The 17,075-nt window shown below is 47.8% G+C and overlaps 1 protein-coding gene across 4 annotated transcripts in view; it reads right to left on the bottom strand.

Moving 5' to 3' along the window:
• Positions 1–9,370: 9,370 nt before the first annotated feature.
• LOC122546574 (glycoprotein endo-alpha-1,2-mannosidase-like) overlaps positions 9,371–17,075 on the bottom strand; it is a 41,781-nt gene continuing 34,076 nt past the window's right edge. For all 4 annotated transcript variants that reach the window (XM_043685268.2, XM_043685263.2, XM_043685273.2 and 1 more), the window contains one exon: positions 9,371–10,675. In XM_043685268.2, the coding sequence (XP_043541203.1) occupies positions 10,039–10,675 (637 nt within the window). In that variant the 3' untranslated portion in view covers positions 9,371–10,038. The remainder of the gene's footprint in view (positions 10,676–17,075) is intronic.

The following is a 17,075-nucleotide window of genomic DNA, read 5'->3' as shown; positions in this document are numbered from 1 at the left end:
CTCACAAAGCTGCTTTTTCCATAACAATTTGATACTAGTAGGTTGATAGGGGTATGAAAATTGAACATTTTTCTTTGGATTTGGAGTTACATATGGGACAAACCAAACAAGGATACAAGGTTATATTGACAGCATTTTTAAAAAAAACCCAAAGAATGGGATTGCTGGAAATCAAAACATAAAAAATGCTGGACAAAATCAACAGGTTTGGCACCATCTGTGTGGAGAGAAAGCAGAGTTAACGTTAACTCTGATTTCTCTCCACAAATGCTTCTAGATCTGCTAAGTTTCTCCAGCAACTTTGGTTTTTACATCAATGACACGTTCAGAGGGGTGATCACAACACAGCTTAAAGTCATGGAGGCAGAAAGAATATGGTTGATGGCCAGGCAATCCAACAGAAATAGACTGGTAATGCAGGACTCCCATTCGCATATAGTTTTTTTTCCATTTTATAAACTGACAAAGATAAGGTATTGCAGTCACAGCTGAGTTTTTGTTCAAGAGGAAAAGATGAAAGGACTAATAAAAGTGATGGGGTGTTTGTTTGTTAGGGGATCAGGTAGACATTTCTGTAGCTGTGGCTTGACTTCAGGATGTATGTTGTCTCATTGGTGCCAGGTTCAAGGATGGCATAGAGGAGTCATAGGGCATTCTTCTGGGGGGAGGGACCAATCAGAAGTCATGGTCCACACTGGTAGCAAAATCTTGGAGAAGAATGAAAATGCAATCAGAATTTAAGGAGTTAGGTAGGAAATTAGGAAAACAAATCTAGAAATCTTCAGATTATTGAGTGTTTTGTGCAATTGAATACAGGAAAATAAGGCAGACAAATGTCTGGCTAGAAAGAAAGACCCTAACTTTTTCTTATTTTAAAGGCAGATGTGAAGTGCCATTTTCCAGCTGCAACGTGACTGGTCAAACTACTCGACATTAAGCAAAACACAATTTATTTTAACACCGTAGAGAAATTTAGGACAACAACGTTAGTGGAAATCTTACCCCAAATAATAGATACATATACTACAGTGAATTAACTGTTACAATATAGCAACACCCCATAAACACATCACTTGGCAACAAGGCAAATTCAGAAAAACAGATTTGTCTCACAGGTAACCCAGCAGCACAGAGAAGCCCCAGCCTCCAGCTGTAACTGAGAGAGAGAGAAAAGATAGCTTCTCCTCCTCCAAGCCCACAACAGGAACCACTTAAAGCTTATCTAAGAATTAAAATAAAACCCAGAAATCTTGGACGGAGAGAGCTGGCCACAGTCATGTAGACTGCCTCCATTGTTCCAACTTTAAAGAAAAATCCCAAGGCCTCACAAGCTGTTTACTCCAGTAGTTTTGGTAGACTGCTCTGTGCCTCTGCCTTACAACCTCCCTTCCAAAAAAAGACAAAATAACCTCTTTCAAGCTAGAGCATCGTCACAATTGCAGTGCTGGGAAAAGGAGTTTCAAGGGGTTTAACAATTGAGCTAATAAAAGATGTGTAATTATATTATTTGGTATAATCTACAGATTACCAGTGAGAAGGATGTAGGGGGAACAAAATGAAGGAAAATTAGAGAGGAGAACATTAAAGAGTGGTTACAATTGACAACTAGTAGAATGTAGACTGGCACCGCTGTAGTTTAAGAGGGAGGGGGTAATGGCTCTCAGAAAAAATTCCTCATCCTAGGAAAAGCTTCAGGAAATTTTCTTACAGCAGTATATGCCTAGTCCAACTAGAAAGAATGCTCTGTTGAACCTGGTTCTTGGAAGTGACAAGGGCCAAGTAGATCAAGTGTCATTGAGGGAATATTCAGGAGACAGGATTCATCATATCCTAAGGTTTAGGATAATAACAGAAAAGGAAAACAAGCAATCCAGAATAACAACTGAGAGTACTAACATCAATGGGTAAAAACAGAACTGGGCTTAATAGATTGGAATGTAAAGTTGATGGAAAAAAAAGCACTGCTGAACAATCGACTACCTTCCAAGAGGATTTGGTTGGGGTGCAGTTGGTGTATTCCCTCAAAAAGATAAGACAAATAATTCCACAGTTCTGTGAAAAAAAAAAGACATAGAAAATAAAATAAAAAGTGTGCGTTTGGGACAGCTTAGGTAGAAGTTTCAAAATCATCAAAAGACTAGAGAAACTGTTTCCATATTAAAAAGAACAGGAAAATAAGACAGCAGAAATTTCAAGTGTTTTGCAAATGTAATGAGAGGAAAAAGCTTTATCATACATTACTTCCCAGACCTGAACCATGCAATGTGCAAAACTGGTGGAGCCAGATTCAATTGAGGCATTCAGGAAGGGAATGGTTATTTGAATAGAAACAATGTGAAGGGTATAGGTGAATGGCATTAGGTCATAATGCTTGTTGGAGAATGGGTGTGGACACAATAGGTCGAATAGCCTCCTTTTACACTGAAATCAAAACGGGACTTCTCTGTGATTTAAAATGCAAGTTCTTATTATGAAACAGGCCAGCCCCACCTCAAAACATTTTAAGAAGGTAGCCCACACCCTAACTTTGCTAGTAATTTTAAGCAGGTATAAGGTGGATATTCCAGGAAAGATGCTGCTGGTCAAACCACTAGGTTTTAAACAAAACAGAATTTATTTACAAGATTACTGAGTGGAACACGAACATAAGGGAACAGAATACAGAATAACTTACGCTATCCAAAAACCCAACAGATTATCTCAACTTAATGATGCTGTTCCAAATACTTGCACAATGCCCATAAACACCCCTTGGCACAAAAGGTAAAATCAAACACAGAGTCTTACAGGAGAGAAGTCAGAGAGAGAGGACCAGCATGAACCTGCTTTTTTTTTTAGGTCCAGCAGCTTCAAAACACTACTTTGCTAAAACCAAACCAAACCAGAAGAAGGTTAAGCTGGGATATCTGGCTACATCCGTCATTGTTTCTTTTTAAAACTTAAAAGCCTTTGCCTGAGGCAGTATCTGTTTAGCTATAATCAAATTGGCCCTAAAACCCTTCAACCCCAGACTTTTCGGAGTCTGGGTCTTTTATGACCTATCTGGGGGAAAAAAGCCAAGAACACCATAATCTTGTCAAAGGAACATGGTCACATTTTCTGCAAAGACACTATTTAGTCAATGAAAGATTTAGGTTTTAGTAACAGGTAACATCTGAAGATGTGGAATCTTGCTGTGATGCTTTTCAGCTATTAACTTTAAAAAGTAAATTCAAACTTCCAGTCATTTCTAGTCAATTTTCCAGGAGGATCATAAAGCAAAAAAAAGTAAACTTCCCTATCATGCTTTTCATAGGAACAACAAAAATGATATAGTAGAAAATGTTACTAGAGCCCGGTTTGATCAGTATTATGGTTCTCTTTTCTTACAGTTTATCCAATGGACCATACTTTTGATATCAACACCTAATGCCATTGGTTCAATCCTGCTCGTGCGTGTTCTAAAGACTTTGTTCCTCAGTGTATGAGCAAAATACAAGGTGTGCAGTATTGAATATATAAATTCTACACATTTAAAACCATAATTTTCTGCACTTCCAAAAAAGGCATCACTATGCACTGTGACAGTAGAGTTCAAAACTGTCCTATTTTAATAGGTTCCAAATGGTTTTAACTTTTCAGCGAGAACATTTAAGCAATGTCTTTGCATCACTGTGTATCAACTCCTTAAAAAAAGATGTTACTAACAGTATACGATTTTGTAAACTACAGGAACAAAGTTAAAAATGTGTAATGCATCGAAATTCTCTTGTGAATTAATCAAGAATTGTATACTACTTTACAGAATTATGTAACAAAAAAAAGTTCTTAAATAACTGGATGAAAAAAAATCAGACAATTCAAAATACAGTGGTATGGATTTTTATTCTCTTCATTTTGTGGTTCATGCATTATAACAGTACAGTCTATGCTGAAACTTGTCAATTAGTTTCCCTTTGTATAGGTAGCTGATCATATGCAAACAAAATAACATACTTATTTTTAGTCCTTTAAATTTGAGACTGAGGTCTAGTCTGTTTTATAAATGTAGTGGACTATCCAAACCATCTTTGCTTCCACAGTGAGGTCCCTTTGGTTCAAGTAATTCTCCACTGATGTTTACCTGATTCTAGAATTCTCTTCCTTTTCAGCCTCATTGGAAAGGGCAAGTTTAAACACCTGGCTAACATTTCAGTTACTCCCAATCAAATATAATGCTGTTCCTATTATCTACGTAAATAAATAGAAAGTTAGACACGTGAAAGACTCAAATAACATTGACAGAAATTAGCTAGTTGTACTGAGGCACAAACTTTATAAAACTACTTTGGTGTGCTAAAACTTAAGTGCAATATTTGTTTTCTGCTTCATTCCATAACATTGAAATGTTACATTTAGTATTTCCACATACTGCACTGTACATAGATCTAAGCCCCAACTTGACTAATTTAAAAATTTTAATAACTGAAACAAGTGGAAATCATGTAAAATTAAGTATATTGCAGTAACAAAGTACAGCTATTAAACAATTCATGCAAAATATACATTTGCCCCATTGTCTTCTAAAATGAAAATTACACAAAAAGTCAGGACAATTAAAAATTGCAACCTTTGCTTTTACCAAACCAACAGAAGATTCAGCACTGTAAGCCAACTTCAATTATAAATGTATTTTGCTTTTTATTTAACTGGTGGAATGTATCCATTTTCTTTCAAGTATTGTTCTCCACTCTGAGCTTTAGCACTTAGACTGCAAAAGTAAAACTTCACAAATTTCAACTTATATTTTATAAACTAAAGCTTAGAAGAGAGTTTTTGAATCAAAGAATTTGGCTTTACATCACTTAATAAGAAGTGATATATAGTCCTTCTGATTTGGTCTTCACCTCTTGCATACCCCAGTGCCTTGCTACAAACAGGTATGGCTTTCACCAGAACAAATATTCCACTGAAGGCAGCCATGACTGCTATTCAGATGTGCAATGCCACCTGGCTACATAATGCACTTTTTTTTAAATCAGGATAGGTAAATGGTTCAAACAAATATACACTGATCGAGAAAGGCAAAAAACAATCAAAGAATATTAACACTCAACAGTACAACTACATAAATTCTGAAGGACAATCAAGGTTCAGTGTTACTGCTTGAGGGATAGAAAGTGCTCACCCCAACGTATCAATGTTACATAATCGGATAGGTTGGGACTGACCGAAGGACAAAAGTCTTAAGATGCAAACCATATTGATCTGGACTCAGCTAACTGATTTCAGACATGAAACTGGTGAGATTAGTACAACAAACTTAACATTTCCCTGAACTAGCAAAACAGTCTGAAGACAAAATTTCAAAACAGTTCTTCTTCCCTCCAATCAATCAATCTCTCACCCGCAATTAAAACATGCACAAAACACATCAGAAATTTGTTCAAGGATCACATTAAAAATAGATATGAAATTTCTACACATAATGCTGTTTTATGAGCACATTGGTGGCGTCAACCCTCACGATCATCTCAAATGTCAGCATATGCTGCTTAGCATATGCCCAAACATGTTTTGAATTCATTCTCAAAACAGCCATGGCTGGCAAGGTCAAGATTTATTGCACATTTCAAGTTTCCCTGAGTAGGAGTCACTGGACCTCCTTTTTGAAAGCAAGCAGTTTAAGAAAACTTATTGCTGGACCATTGCAGTATGTAGTTATGAATCAATCATGCACATGTGGTCATTTTTAATCAACCTGCTCGGATGTGATCTGACACACATCTGAAGCAGGTGACACTTGATCTCCAGGTCCTTTGGATCAGAGGTTTTTTGCCGCAATGTAAGAAAAACATATGTGGGGAGAATTGGAGTCACATATAGGCTGGACTGGTAAAGATGGCAAGATTTCTTCCCTGCAAAGCATGAGTGAACCAATAAGCTTTTGAATATAATGCAGATTCATAATCATTTTTATTGATATCACCATTTTTTCAAACTACCATTGTGAAATATAAACGCTGTCAACGGATTATTCAAATAGACCTCTGCTTTATTGGTTCTGTAATGTAGCAATTTTGTGTAATACTTGGCCTGAAACGTCAATGAAAAGGTACTCACTGGCACTGTGATCTAATATAACTGCCCTTGAAGACCAGAAACTTTGTGTATCACTTTAACAATTACAGAATTTCACTTTTCCTGTATTATTATAATAGAATTCCTAGAGTGTGGAAGCAAGCCATCCAGCCCATTCGTGTCCACACTGATCCTCCGAAGAGCATCCCACTTGGACCCACCCCCTACCCTACCGCTGTAACCCTGCATTTCCAATGGTTAACCCAGCTAGCCTATACATCCCTGAACAGTATGGGCCATTTAGCATGACCAATCTATCCTAATCTGCACATCTTTGGACTGGGGGAGGAAATCCACACACACAGGGGCAGAACATGTAAACTCCACACAGATAGTTGCCATAGGGTGGAATTGAACCTTGCGAGGCAGCAGTGCCACCTGTTATTATGTAGCAATAACATAATACCACAGGAGAAAGTTGAAAATATCTTCAGTGACTCCTTAACTCCAGGAAAAATATAAACAACAGAATGTAAAGCCCATCTACACCAGGGAAAGTTACAAATTAAAATCATAGCAACTTAATTAAGTGCAAAATAAAGTCAAAGAAAAGACATAACAGTAATGATCTAAAATCACAGATGTTTGTATTTCTCAACAAAAATCAAAATGCTGGGTATATTCTCCAAAGATAGATCATACAGTTTGTTCAAACTCAAAAACCGAAATCTTCAATGTTAGTGCTTATAAAAAAAATTATATCTCCACTCTAGTCAACATATGTTTCAAATTAAACAAGTAAATCACAAAACGATGCTGGCCAGTGCATATTCAAAATTTAAGTATTGAGATTGCTACCAGTGTAAAAGCTTTTCACTAATTCTCTGTTCACTATTTCAGAACCCTATTACTGACTAAAGTTTTACTTTAGTTTGGGGAGTAAATCAGAAAACAACAGACCTAACTGCACAAATGGTCTAGCAGCACTGGAAAATATCTGGTCCTTAAGAAACATATTTGGAAAACTCACTCAGGCACTGTGGAAGTTTGCGTCCTCAAAAGGGTTACTTCAGAGCAAATAAACTTGTCCCACTTCAGATTGCAATATAAAAAATGCTGAGATGTTGTTATACATTCAAGTCATTAAATAATCAAAAACATTCTCTAATATGATTTTGAAATCTGACAGCCATTCACTATTAAATCAACAAATAAAGAAATCCACAGGTGCAGTAAAAGGCATAAAAGCAAGAAAAAATTCAAGTATTAAAGTCTGGAATATACAATTACCAAATCAACCAACTACGAAGTTATGTATGCTCAGCAAAATGAAGGAAATTTAAATAAAACCAATTAAATAGGGCATAATTTCTCAAACTTGAAAAAGATCAAGAAATGTGTACAATTTTACAGGTTTATACACAAATACATTAATGGTAAGATTTCGCCTCTGTGCTTATAAACCTTGCCGTCAGGCTCAACTAGACATCAGAATCCTTCGTGTGATTGTATTTTGCTACACAGTCTGAGGGCAAGCTTGCTGCCCAGTTAAGGATAACAGGTAAGATCTGGCTGTTGGGCAGAACACGAGAGCAGGACAGTCAAGAGTGTGGTGCTGGAAAAGCACAGCAAGTCAGGTAGCATCCAAGGAGCAGGACCGTCGACATTTTGGGCATAAGCCCTTCATTCATCATTCCTGATGAAGGGCTAATGCCCAAAACGTAGAGTCACCTGCTCCTCGGATGCTGTTTCACCTGCTGTGTTTTTCCAGCACCATACTCTTCAATTCCGATCTCCAGCATCTGCAGTTTTCACTTTCTCTCATGAGAGCGAGAGAGAGATAGCTAACTTGACCCCACTCATTTTGCAAACTTGGAGGCTGACTCGGTCAGGAGAAATCTGTCCAGGATGGAATCAGGTAACCAGCAAGCTCGCAGCAATGTAAGATTCTGCACCGCCTAGTGCTTATTCCTGACCTCAATACTAATTAAAAAAACAGAATTAAACTCTTAAGTCCATCCTTCCCAAAAACTCAGCATGATATTTTCTTATGAATCTCCTCAAATAGCATCTTTGCAATGTAGATGCTGGAAGAACACAAGAAACCCGTTACTGGATGTGAATCCAGAACAATTTAAACATTCTGTAGCATTCATTGGTAAGAATAATTAGATTAGATTACGTACAGTGTGGAAACAGGCCCTTCGGCCCAACAAGTCCACACCGCCCCGCCGAAGCGCAATCCACCCATACCCCTACATTTACCCCTTACCTAACACTACGGGCAATTTAGCATGGCCAATTCACCTGACCTGCACATCTTTGGACTGTGGGAGGAAACCGGAGCACCCGGAGGAAACCCACGCAGACATGGGAAGAACGTGCAAACTCCACACAGTCAGTCGCCTGAGGCGGGAATTGAACCCGTGTCTCTGACGCTGTGAGGCAGCAGTGCTAACCACTGTGCCACCGTGCCGCCCACTGAAATATATAACTGAAATATAAAAGATGGGGAGAGGTTCAATGCAAGTCTGATGCGTCACTTAACTTACCAGAAGACCTATTATGGCATTCTCTAATTTTAATTATGCAATAAAAAGCTTCCAAATTCTCAGATATGTTAAGTGTTGTAACAACTGAAGTTACGAATTTACAATTAAAGTTAATCAATAGCTGCTACTGCAAGCTCAGTTGGTAACTTTGTTACATAGCAACACTGAGCCATACATGACACACAGTAGAGTCCTAGTTTTGATACCTGGTTTGTGCTGTGATACTTGAACAACTATTCCTCTTAGCACCTCTGGGGTTGGAAGGAAATCAACCATCCAAAATTACCAGTCATGATCACTACAACCATGCACACAGGCATAAGTCATAATAGAAATGTGAGGTGCTGCATTTTGGGAAAGCAAATCTTAGCAGGACTTATACACTTAATGGTAAGGTCCTAGGGAGTGTTGCTAAACAAAGAGACCTTGGAGTACAGGTTCATAGCTCCTTAAAAGTGGAGTTGCAGGTAGATAGGATAGTGAAGAAGGCATTGGGTATGCTTTCTTTTATTGGTCAGAGTATTGAGTACAGGAGTTGGAAGGTCATGTTGCGAAAAGTGTTGTGAAACTTGAAAGGGTTCAGAAAAGAGTTACAAGGATGTTGCCAGGGTTGGAGGATTTGAGCTATACGGAAAGGTTGAACAGGCTGGGGCTGTTTTCCCTGGAGCTTCAGAGGCTGAGGGGTGGACTTATGGAGGTTTATAAAATCATGAGGGACATGGATAGGATAAATAAACAAGGTCCTTTCTCTGGGAGGGGGGGGGGGGGGGGGGGGGGGGGGGGGGGAGTTCAGAACTAGAGGGCATAGGTTCAGGGTGAGAGGGGAAAGATATAAAAGAGACCTACGGGGCAACTTTTTCACACAGAGTGGTACATGTATGGAATGAGCTGTCAGAGGAAGTGGTGGAGGCTGGTACAATTGCAACATTTAAGAGGCATTTGGATGGGTATATGAATAGGAAGGGCTTGGAGGGATATGGGCCGGGTGCTGGCAGGTGGGACTAGATTGGGTTGGGATATCTGGTCGGCATGGACGGGTTGGACCAAAGGGTCTGTTTCCATGCTGTACATTTCTATGACTCGAAATGCAGTCTGAATAATACTCGTAATGGTTGAACTCTCAGCAGACATTTGATTCAGGGGTACAAATGAAGAATGGTAACTTGGACCTGCTCTGTTAAAACAATACTTAGCCTAAGTTACTGCCTTTAACAAAAAAATCATGTAAAGTTTCACAAATGTCACATTTTTAGTGTACAGTACCTTCTAACCAAATATATCAACTCATTTCTTTGAGTCAACAATTTCACAAGACTTTAAGATGATCCAAATTAGCAAAGCCAACTTTTCTCCAGAGCTTCCTACCCTAAAACAAAAAAAAAATCTACTTTGTAATATTTGATGCTAGACCTTATAATCATCTATTCCCATTCTCAAGACAAAAATGTCACATCAACCATTGTTCTTTCTCGCTGCGAAACTTTTCTGCCCATTTACGAGTCAGCTCTAGGTAGATGTCTGGCTTGTGAGGCAGATAGTCCAGATAAACAAACTGACTGGACTGCTTGGGAACAGCTTTTTCAATCTGAGTTCCTTCATGCCATTCATTAAAGGACGTTATAGTGATTATTTCTGGACGCACTAGGAGGGCAGTACTTAAAGCAGTCTCATAATATTTCCCATTGACTCGGTTTCTAGTATTGTGATTGTTCCAAGCCCTTATGCTAGTGTCTATATAACCTGGTCCCACACTGGGAATAAACATAAGGTTATTACTATCACAAAAGTCTTTTATTGCTTGCCAGTTGTGATGGGAAGAGCCATGGGAGAATCCATTTGTTGCAAAATAAGTGTACATTCCATCAAAACCAGCCTGAAGAATTTCATTTTTATGCTTTTCTTCGACAATTAGGGCAATGAATAGTGCATCGTATTGAGTGTTTCGAAGACTGTGAGATCCAGATACAGAGAGAAGATCGGCCCAGGACCCTGGGCTTATTAAGTACGAGTCATAAATGTAGAACATTGGAAGATATCTTCCTGCACTAGTCTTGTGCCTGTAAAATGCAGGATGGGATCCATATCTACAAAGGAAAAAAAAGTATTATTCACAAGCCTTTATCACAAATACATCATTCAACTCCAACATTATGATCCAGTAAATGCAGTCCATTTGTAACATAAGGACTGAATTTAACCTTGCAACATTCATTAACAAGTTCCAATTCTGCAAACAAAGCAATGGGATTAATGGGACAGTTAGTGGCAGTGTGGATGTGAAATAGGGTAAGGGCAGGAAACAAAGTAATGCTTGCTTACTCTTTCAAAACAGGGTGATGGGAAATACACACTGTGGTCTATGTTGGAAGTACTACTCTTTTTTCATAAATGCCAATGAATTGGACTCAGATATGTAGGACATAATATCACAGATTGCCCAGAACACAAAACTGAAATGTAGTCACAGTGAGGTAAACAGTAACAGACACCCAGTAACAGATATACTGGGCAGGCACAGATACAACTTAATGCATAGAAATGAAAAATGACACATTTGCGAAGAATGAGAAGACAAGCATAGAAAGCATGGAAAGAGATCCTTCAGTCCAACCAGTCCATGCCAACCATGTTCCAAAACCAAATTACTCTCACTTACCTCCAAGCCTTTCCTACACGTTATGAAGATGTGGATATACCTTAAAGAGAATTAGAAGCAGCAGAACTACAGCACCAAGTGTACTCAAAAATAGTAACAATGTAACATTGATTTGAACACTTGATTAGTTTGTTGCTTGGAGACAAAAACAAATTTGAATTCGGCCGATCAGTTAAAATTATACCCAAAACATATCAAACTCCAATCAAGATTGTCAATATACTCAATTCAATCTTAAAAGCCAATGACGCAATCTGATGCCATGGAGAATAAGACCAGGGAAAATTGAACAGTTGAGGGGAGAATACCATGGCCCAGCATGTAAACGGACTGCTTGAAAATAACTCTCTTAAAAGTACCATATCGATCAGTAACCTGTAATACAGAAATTCCTAGATTAGATTAGATTACTTAGTGTGGAAACAGGCCCTTCGGCCCAACAAGTCCACACCGACTCTTCGAAGAGCAACCCACCCAGACCCATTCCCCTACATCTAACACTACAGGCAATTTAGCATGGCCAATTCACCTAACCTGCACATTTTTGGACTGTGGGAGGAAGCTGGAGCACCCGGAGGAAACCCACGCTGACACGGGGAGAATGTGCAAACTCTACACAGATAGGTGGGAATTGAATCTGGGTCTCTGATGCTGTGAGACAGCAGTGCTAACCACTGTGCCACCTTGCCACCCACAAAGAGTAACCCACCCAGACACATTTCCCTCTGACGAATGCACCTAGCGCTATGGGCAATTTAGCATGGCCAATTCACCTAACCTGTACATCTTTGGACTGTGGGAGGAAACCTGAGCACCCGGAGGAAACCCACGCAGACACGGGGAGAATGTGTAAACTTCACACAGAGTCGCCCAAGGCTAGAATGGAACCTGGGGACTCTGGTGCTGTGAGGCAGCAGTGCTAACCACTGAGCCACAACAAGCAGAAGAGATGACACAGGAAGATCCGAAGCCAAGAACCTACAGCTGTCTGATTTTGAGATAAGAAGTGTTGTTTTGTAAATTTTAATTGGGAGTTTTATTGGACTATTATAGAAGGGAAGGTAAAAGATAGGTTAGGAAAAAAACCTTTTAAATAGTTGTTAGTTAATTATTTTCTTTTATATTTTAAGAAATAAAGTTGTTAACCTTTACTTTAAATACTTCTTAGTCACTCAATTTTTACAGATTACTGCACTGGATAAAACGTTTCTGTGTTGCTAGTTTTAAATTAAGCAGGGGAGTTTACCCTGTGCTGTAACAGTTTGGGGGCTTGGGTCTGTGATCTGAAATGGTTTATACAGATTTGAATAGATTTGGGAGTACAAAAATTCTAGGAGATTTAAACACTTGCATATTGGTGTCCTGGATCTTTAAATAAAACGTAGGTGAGACAATTTGCTTAATTTTGCTAACTTGTGGTTGATGAAATTAGAAGTGAGAATAATGGCTCTTAAAATTGCTAAAGGAGTTCTTGGATTTGAAGACGTTTCTCAAATTTGCCAAGAAAGTTTAGAAGGAAAGAAAAAGACCATACTTTTAGAATTAGCAAAGACATTAGATTTGGGTTTAACTGAGGACAAGAGTAAAGCTGAAAGTGTAAGGGAATTACTCAAACGCTAAGGTGTATCAGAGAAACAGACAAGTGCAGTAGAGGTAGATAAACTTCAATTACAATTGAAGAAAAGTGAGTTAAAAGATAAACAAGGGGGGCGGGAGGGAGAGGGGGGCACGAGGGGGGGGCGAGAGGGAGAGGGGGGGGCGAGAGGGAGAGGGGGGGGCGAGAGGGAGAGGGGGGGGCGAGAGGGAGAGGGGGGGGCGAGAGGGAGAGGGGGGGGCGAGAGGGAGAGGGGGGGGGCGAGAGGGAGAGGGGGGGGCGAGAGGGAGAGGGGGGGGCGAGAGGGGAGAGGGGGGGGCGAGAGGGAGAGGGGGGGGCGAGAGGGCGAGGGGGGCGAGGGGGCGAGGGGGCGAGAGGGCGAGGGGGCGAGGGGCGAGGGGGCGAGGGGGCGAGGGGGCGAGGGGGCGAGAGGGGCGAGAGGGCGATGAGGGCGAGAGGGCGAGAGGGGAGGGCGAGAGGGCGAGAGGGCGAGAGAGGGCGAGGGCGAGAGGGCGAGAGGGCGAGAGGGCGTGAGGGCGAGAGCGAGAGGGCGAGAGCGAGAGGGCGAGAGCGAGAGGGCGAGAGCGAGAGGGCGAGAGCGAGAGGGCGAGAGCGAGAGGGCGAGAGCGAGAGGGCGAGAGGGCGAGAGGGCGAGAGCGACGAGGGCGAGAGCGAGAGGGCGAGAGCGAGAGGGCGAGAGCGAGAGGGCGAGAGCGAGAGGGCGAGAGCGAGAGGGCGAGAGCGAGAGGGCGAGAGAGGCGAGAGCGAGAGGGCGAGAGCGAGAGGGCGAGAGCGAGAGGGCGAGAGCGAGAGGGCGAGGGCGAGAGGGCGAGGGCGAGAGGGCGAGGGCGAGAGGGGCGAGGAGGGCGAGGGGCGAGAGGGCGAGGGCGAGGGCGAGGGGGCGAGGGCGCGAGGGCGAGGGGGCGAGGGCGCGAGAGCGAGGGGGGCGAGAGCGCGGTGGGCGCGAGAGCGAGGGGGCGAGAGCGAGGGGGCGAGAGCGAGGGGGCGAGAGCGAGGGGGCGAGAGCGAGGGGGCGAGAGCGAGGGGGCGAGAGCGAGGGGGCGAGAGCGAGGGGGCGAGAGCGAGGGGGCGAGAGAGGGCGAGAGAGGGCGAGGGGGCGAGGGGGCGAGGGGGCGAGAGGGCGAGAGGGCGAGAGGGCGAGGGGGCGAGGGCGAGGGCGAGAGGGCGAGGGCGAGAGGGCGAGGGCGAGAGGGCGAGGGGGCGAGGGCGAGGGGGCGAGGGCGAGGGGGCGAGAGCGAGGGGGCGAGAGCGAGGGGGCGAGAGCGAGGGGGCGAGAGCGAGGGGGCGAGAGCGAGGGGGCGAGAGCGAGGGGGCGGAGAGCGAGGGGCGAGAGCGAGGGGGCGAGAGCGAGGGGGCGAGAGCGAGGGGGCGAGAGCGAGGGGGCGAGAGCGAGGGGGCGAGAGCGAGGGGGCGAGAGCGAGGGGGGCGGAGAGCGAGGGGGCGAGAGCGAGGGGGCGAGGCGAGGAGCGAGGGGGGGGAGAGCGAGGGGGCGAGAGCGAGGGGGCGAGAGCGAGGGGGGCGAGAGCGAGGGGGCGAGAGCGAGAGGGCGAGAGCGAGAGGGCGAGAGCGAGGGGCGAGAGAGGGCGAGAGGGAGAGGGCGAGAGGGAGAGGGCGAGAGGGAGAGGGCGAGAGCGAGAGGGCGAGAGCGAGAGGGCGAGAGCGAGAGGGCGAGAGCGAGAGGGCGAGAGCGAGAGGGCGAGGAGCGAGAGGAGGGCGAGAGCGAGAGGCGAGGGCGAGAGGGCGAGGGCGAGAGGGCGAGGGCGAGAGGGGCGAGGGCGAGGAGGGCGAGGCGAGAGGGCGAGGGCGAGAGGGCGAGAGGGCGAGAGGCGAGAGGGCGAGGGCGAGAGGGCGAGGGCGAGAGGGCGAGGGCGAGGGCGAGAGGGCGAGGGCGAGAGGGCGAGGGCGAGAGGGCGAGAGGGGCGAGGGCGAGAGGGCGAGAGGGCGAGGGCAGAGGGCGAGGGCGAGAGGGCGAGGGCGAGAGGGCGAGGGCGAGAGGGCGAGGGCGAGAGGGCGAGGGCGAGAGGGCGAGGGCGAAGGGGCGAGGGCGAGAGGGCGAGGGCGAGAGGGCGAGGGGGCGAGGGCGAGAGGGCGAGGGCGAGAGGGCGAGGGGGCGAGGGCGAGGGCGAGAGGGCGAGAGCGCGAGGGCGAGGGCGAGGGCGAGAGGGCGAGGGCGAGAGGGCGAGGGCGAGAGGGCGAGGGCGAGAGGGCGAGGGCGAGAGGGCGAGAGGGCGAGGGCGAGAGGGCGAGGGCGAGAGGGCGAGGGCGAGAGGGCGAGAGGGCGAGAGGCGAGAGGGCGAGGGAGCGAGAGGGAGAGGGCGAGAGCGAGAGGGCGAGAGCGAGAGGGCGAGGCGAGAGGGCGAGAGCGAGAGGGCGAGAGCGAGAGGGCGAGAGGGCGAGAGCGAGAGGGAGAGGGCGAGAGGGAGAGGGCGAGAGGGCGAGGGCGAGAGGGCGAGAGCGGGGCGAGAGGGCGAGGGCGAGAGGGCGAGGGCGAGAGGCGAGAGCGAGAGGGCGAGGGCGAGAGGGCGAGGGCGAGAGGGCGAGAGGGCGAGAGGGCGAGAGGGCGAGAGGGCGAGAGGGCGAGGGCGAGAGGGCGAGGGCGAGAGGGAGAGGGCGAGAGCGAGAGGGCGAGGGCGAGAGGGCGAGGCGAGAGGGCGAGGGCGAGAGGGCGAGGGCGAGAGGGCGAGGGCGAGAGGGCGAGAGGGCGAGGGCGAGAGGAGAGGGCGAGGGCGAGAGGGCGAGGGCGAGAGGGCGAGAGAGGGCGAGGGCGAGGGCGAGAGGGCGAGCGAGGGCGAGAGGGCGAGGCGAGGGCGAGAGGGCGAGGGCGAGAGGGCGAGGGCGAGAGGGCGAGGGCGAGAGGGCGAGAGGGCGAGGGCGAGAGGGCGAGGGCGAGAGGGCGAGAGGGGCGAGGGCGAGAGGCGCGAGGGGGCGAGAGGGCGAGGGCGAGAGGGCGAGGGCGAGAGGGCGAGGGCGAGAGGCGAGGGCGAGAGGGCGAGAGGGAGGGCGAGAGGGCGAGAGCGAGAGGGCGGGGGAGAGAGAGGGCGAGAGCGAGAGGCGCAGAGGGCGAGAGCGAGAGGGCGAGGGCGAGAGGGCGAGAGGGCGAGAGGGCGGAGGAGCGCGAGGGCGAGAGGGCGAGAGAGAGAGGGCGAGAGAGAGAGCGAGAGAGCGAGAGGGCGAGAGCGAGAGGGCGAGGGCGAGGGGGCGAGAGGGCGAGAGCGAGAGGGCGAGAGCGAGAGGGCGAGAGGGCGAGAGCGAGGGCGAGAGGGCGAGAGCGAGAGGGCGAGGGCGAGAGGGCGAGGGCGAGAGGGCGAGGGCGAGAGGGCGAGGGCGGAGAGGGCGAGAGGGCGAGGGAGAGGGCGGAGAGCGAGGGCGAGAGGGCGAGAGGGCGAGAGGGCGAGAGCGAGAGGGGCGAGAGCGAGGGAGAGGGCGAGAGGGCGAGGGCGCGAGGGCGAGAGGCGAGGAGAGGGCGAGGCGAGAGGGCGAGAGGGAGAGGGCGAGGGCGAGGGCGAGGGCGAGAGGGCGAGAGGGCGAGAGAGCGAGGGCGAGAGGGCGAGAGGGAGAGGGCGAGAGCGAGAGGGCGAGAGGGCGCGAGGGCGAGAGGGCGCGAGGGCGCGAGGGCGAGAGGGCGGGCGACAGGGCGAGAGCGAGAGGGCGAGAGGGCGAGGCGAGGGCGAGAGGGAGAGGGCGAGAGGGAGAGGGCGATGAGGGCGAGGGCGAGAGGGCGAGAGGGCGAGAGGGCGAGGGCGAGAGCGAGAGCGAGAGAGCGAGAGGGCGAGGGCGAGAGCGAGAGCGAGAGGGCGAGGGCGAGAGGGCGAGCAGCGAGGGCGAGAGCGAGAGGGCGAGAGGGAGAGGAGCGAGAGCGAGAGGGCGAGAGGGAGAGGCGAGAGGGCGAGAGCGAGGGCGAGAGGGCGAGAGCGAGGGCGAGAGGGCGAGAGCGAGGGCGAGAGGGCGAGAGCCGAGAGGGCGAGAGGGAGAGGGCGAGAGGGCGAGAGCGAGGGCGAGAGGGAGAGGGCGAGAGGGCGAGAGGGCGAGAGGGCGAGAGGGCGAGGGCGAGAGGGCGAGAGGGCGAGAGGGCGAGGGCGAGGGGGCGAGAGGGAGAGGGAGAGGGAGAGGGAGAGCGGGCGAGATCTGGCGAGGGCGAGAGGGCGAGGGCGAGAGCGCGAGGGCGAGAGGGCGAGAGGGCGAGAGGGCGAGGGCGAGGGCGAGAGGGCGAGGG

Source organism: Chiloscyllium plagiosum, unplaced genomic scaffold, assembly GCF_037043375.1.
Source record: "Chiloscyllium plagiosum isolate Xiang-an unplaced genomic scaffold, Cpla_swu_hap1 HiC_scaffold_3, whole genome shotgun sequence".
NCBI lineage: Eukaryota > Metazoa > Chordata > Chondrichthyes > Orectolobiformes > Hemiscylliidae > Chiloscyllium > Chiloscyllium plagiosum.
The sequence above is the reverse complement of the archived record's forward strand: the minus strand, read 5'-3'. Positions and strand labels throughout refer to the sequence as shown.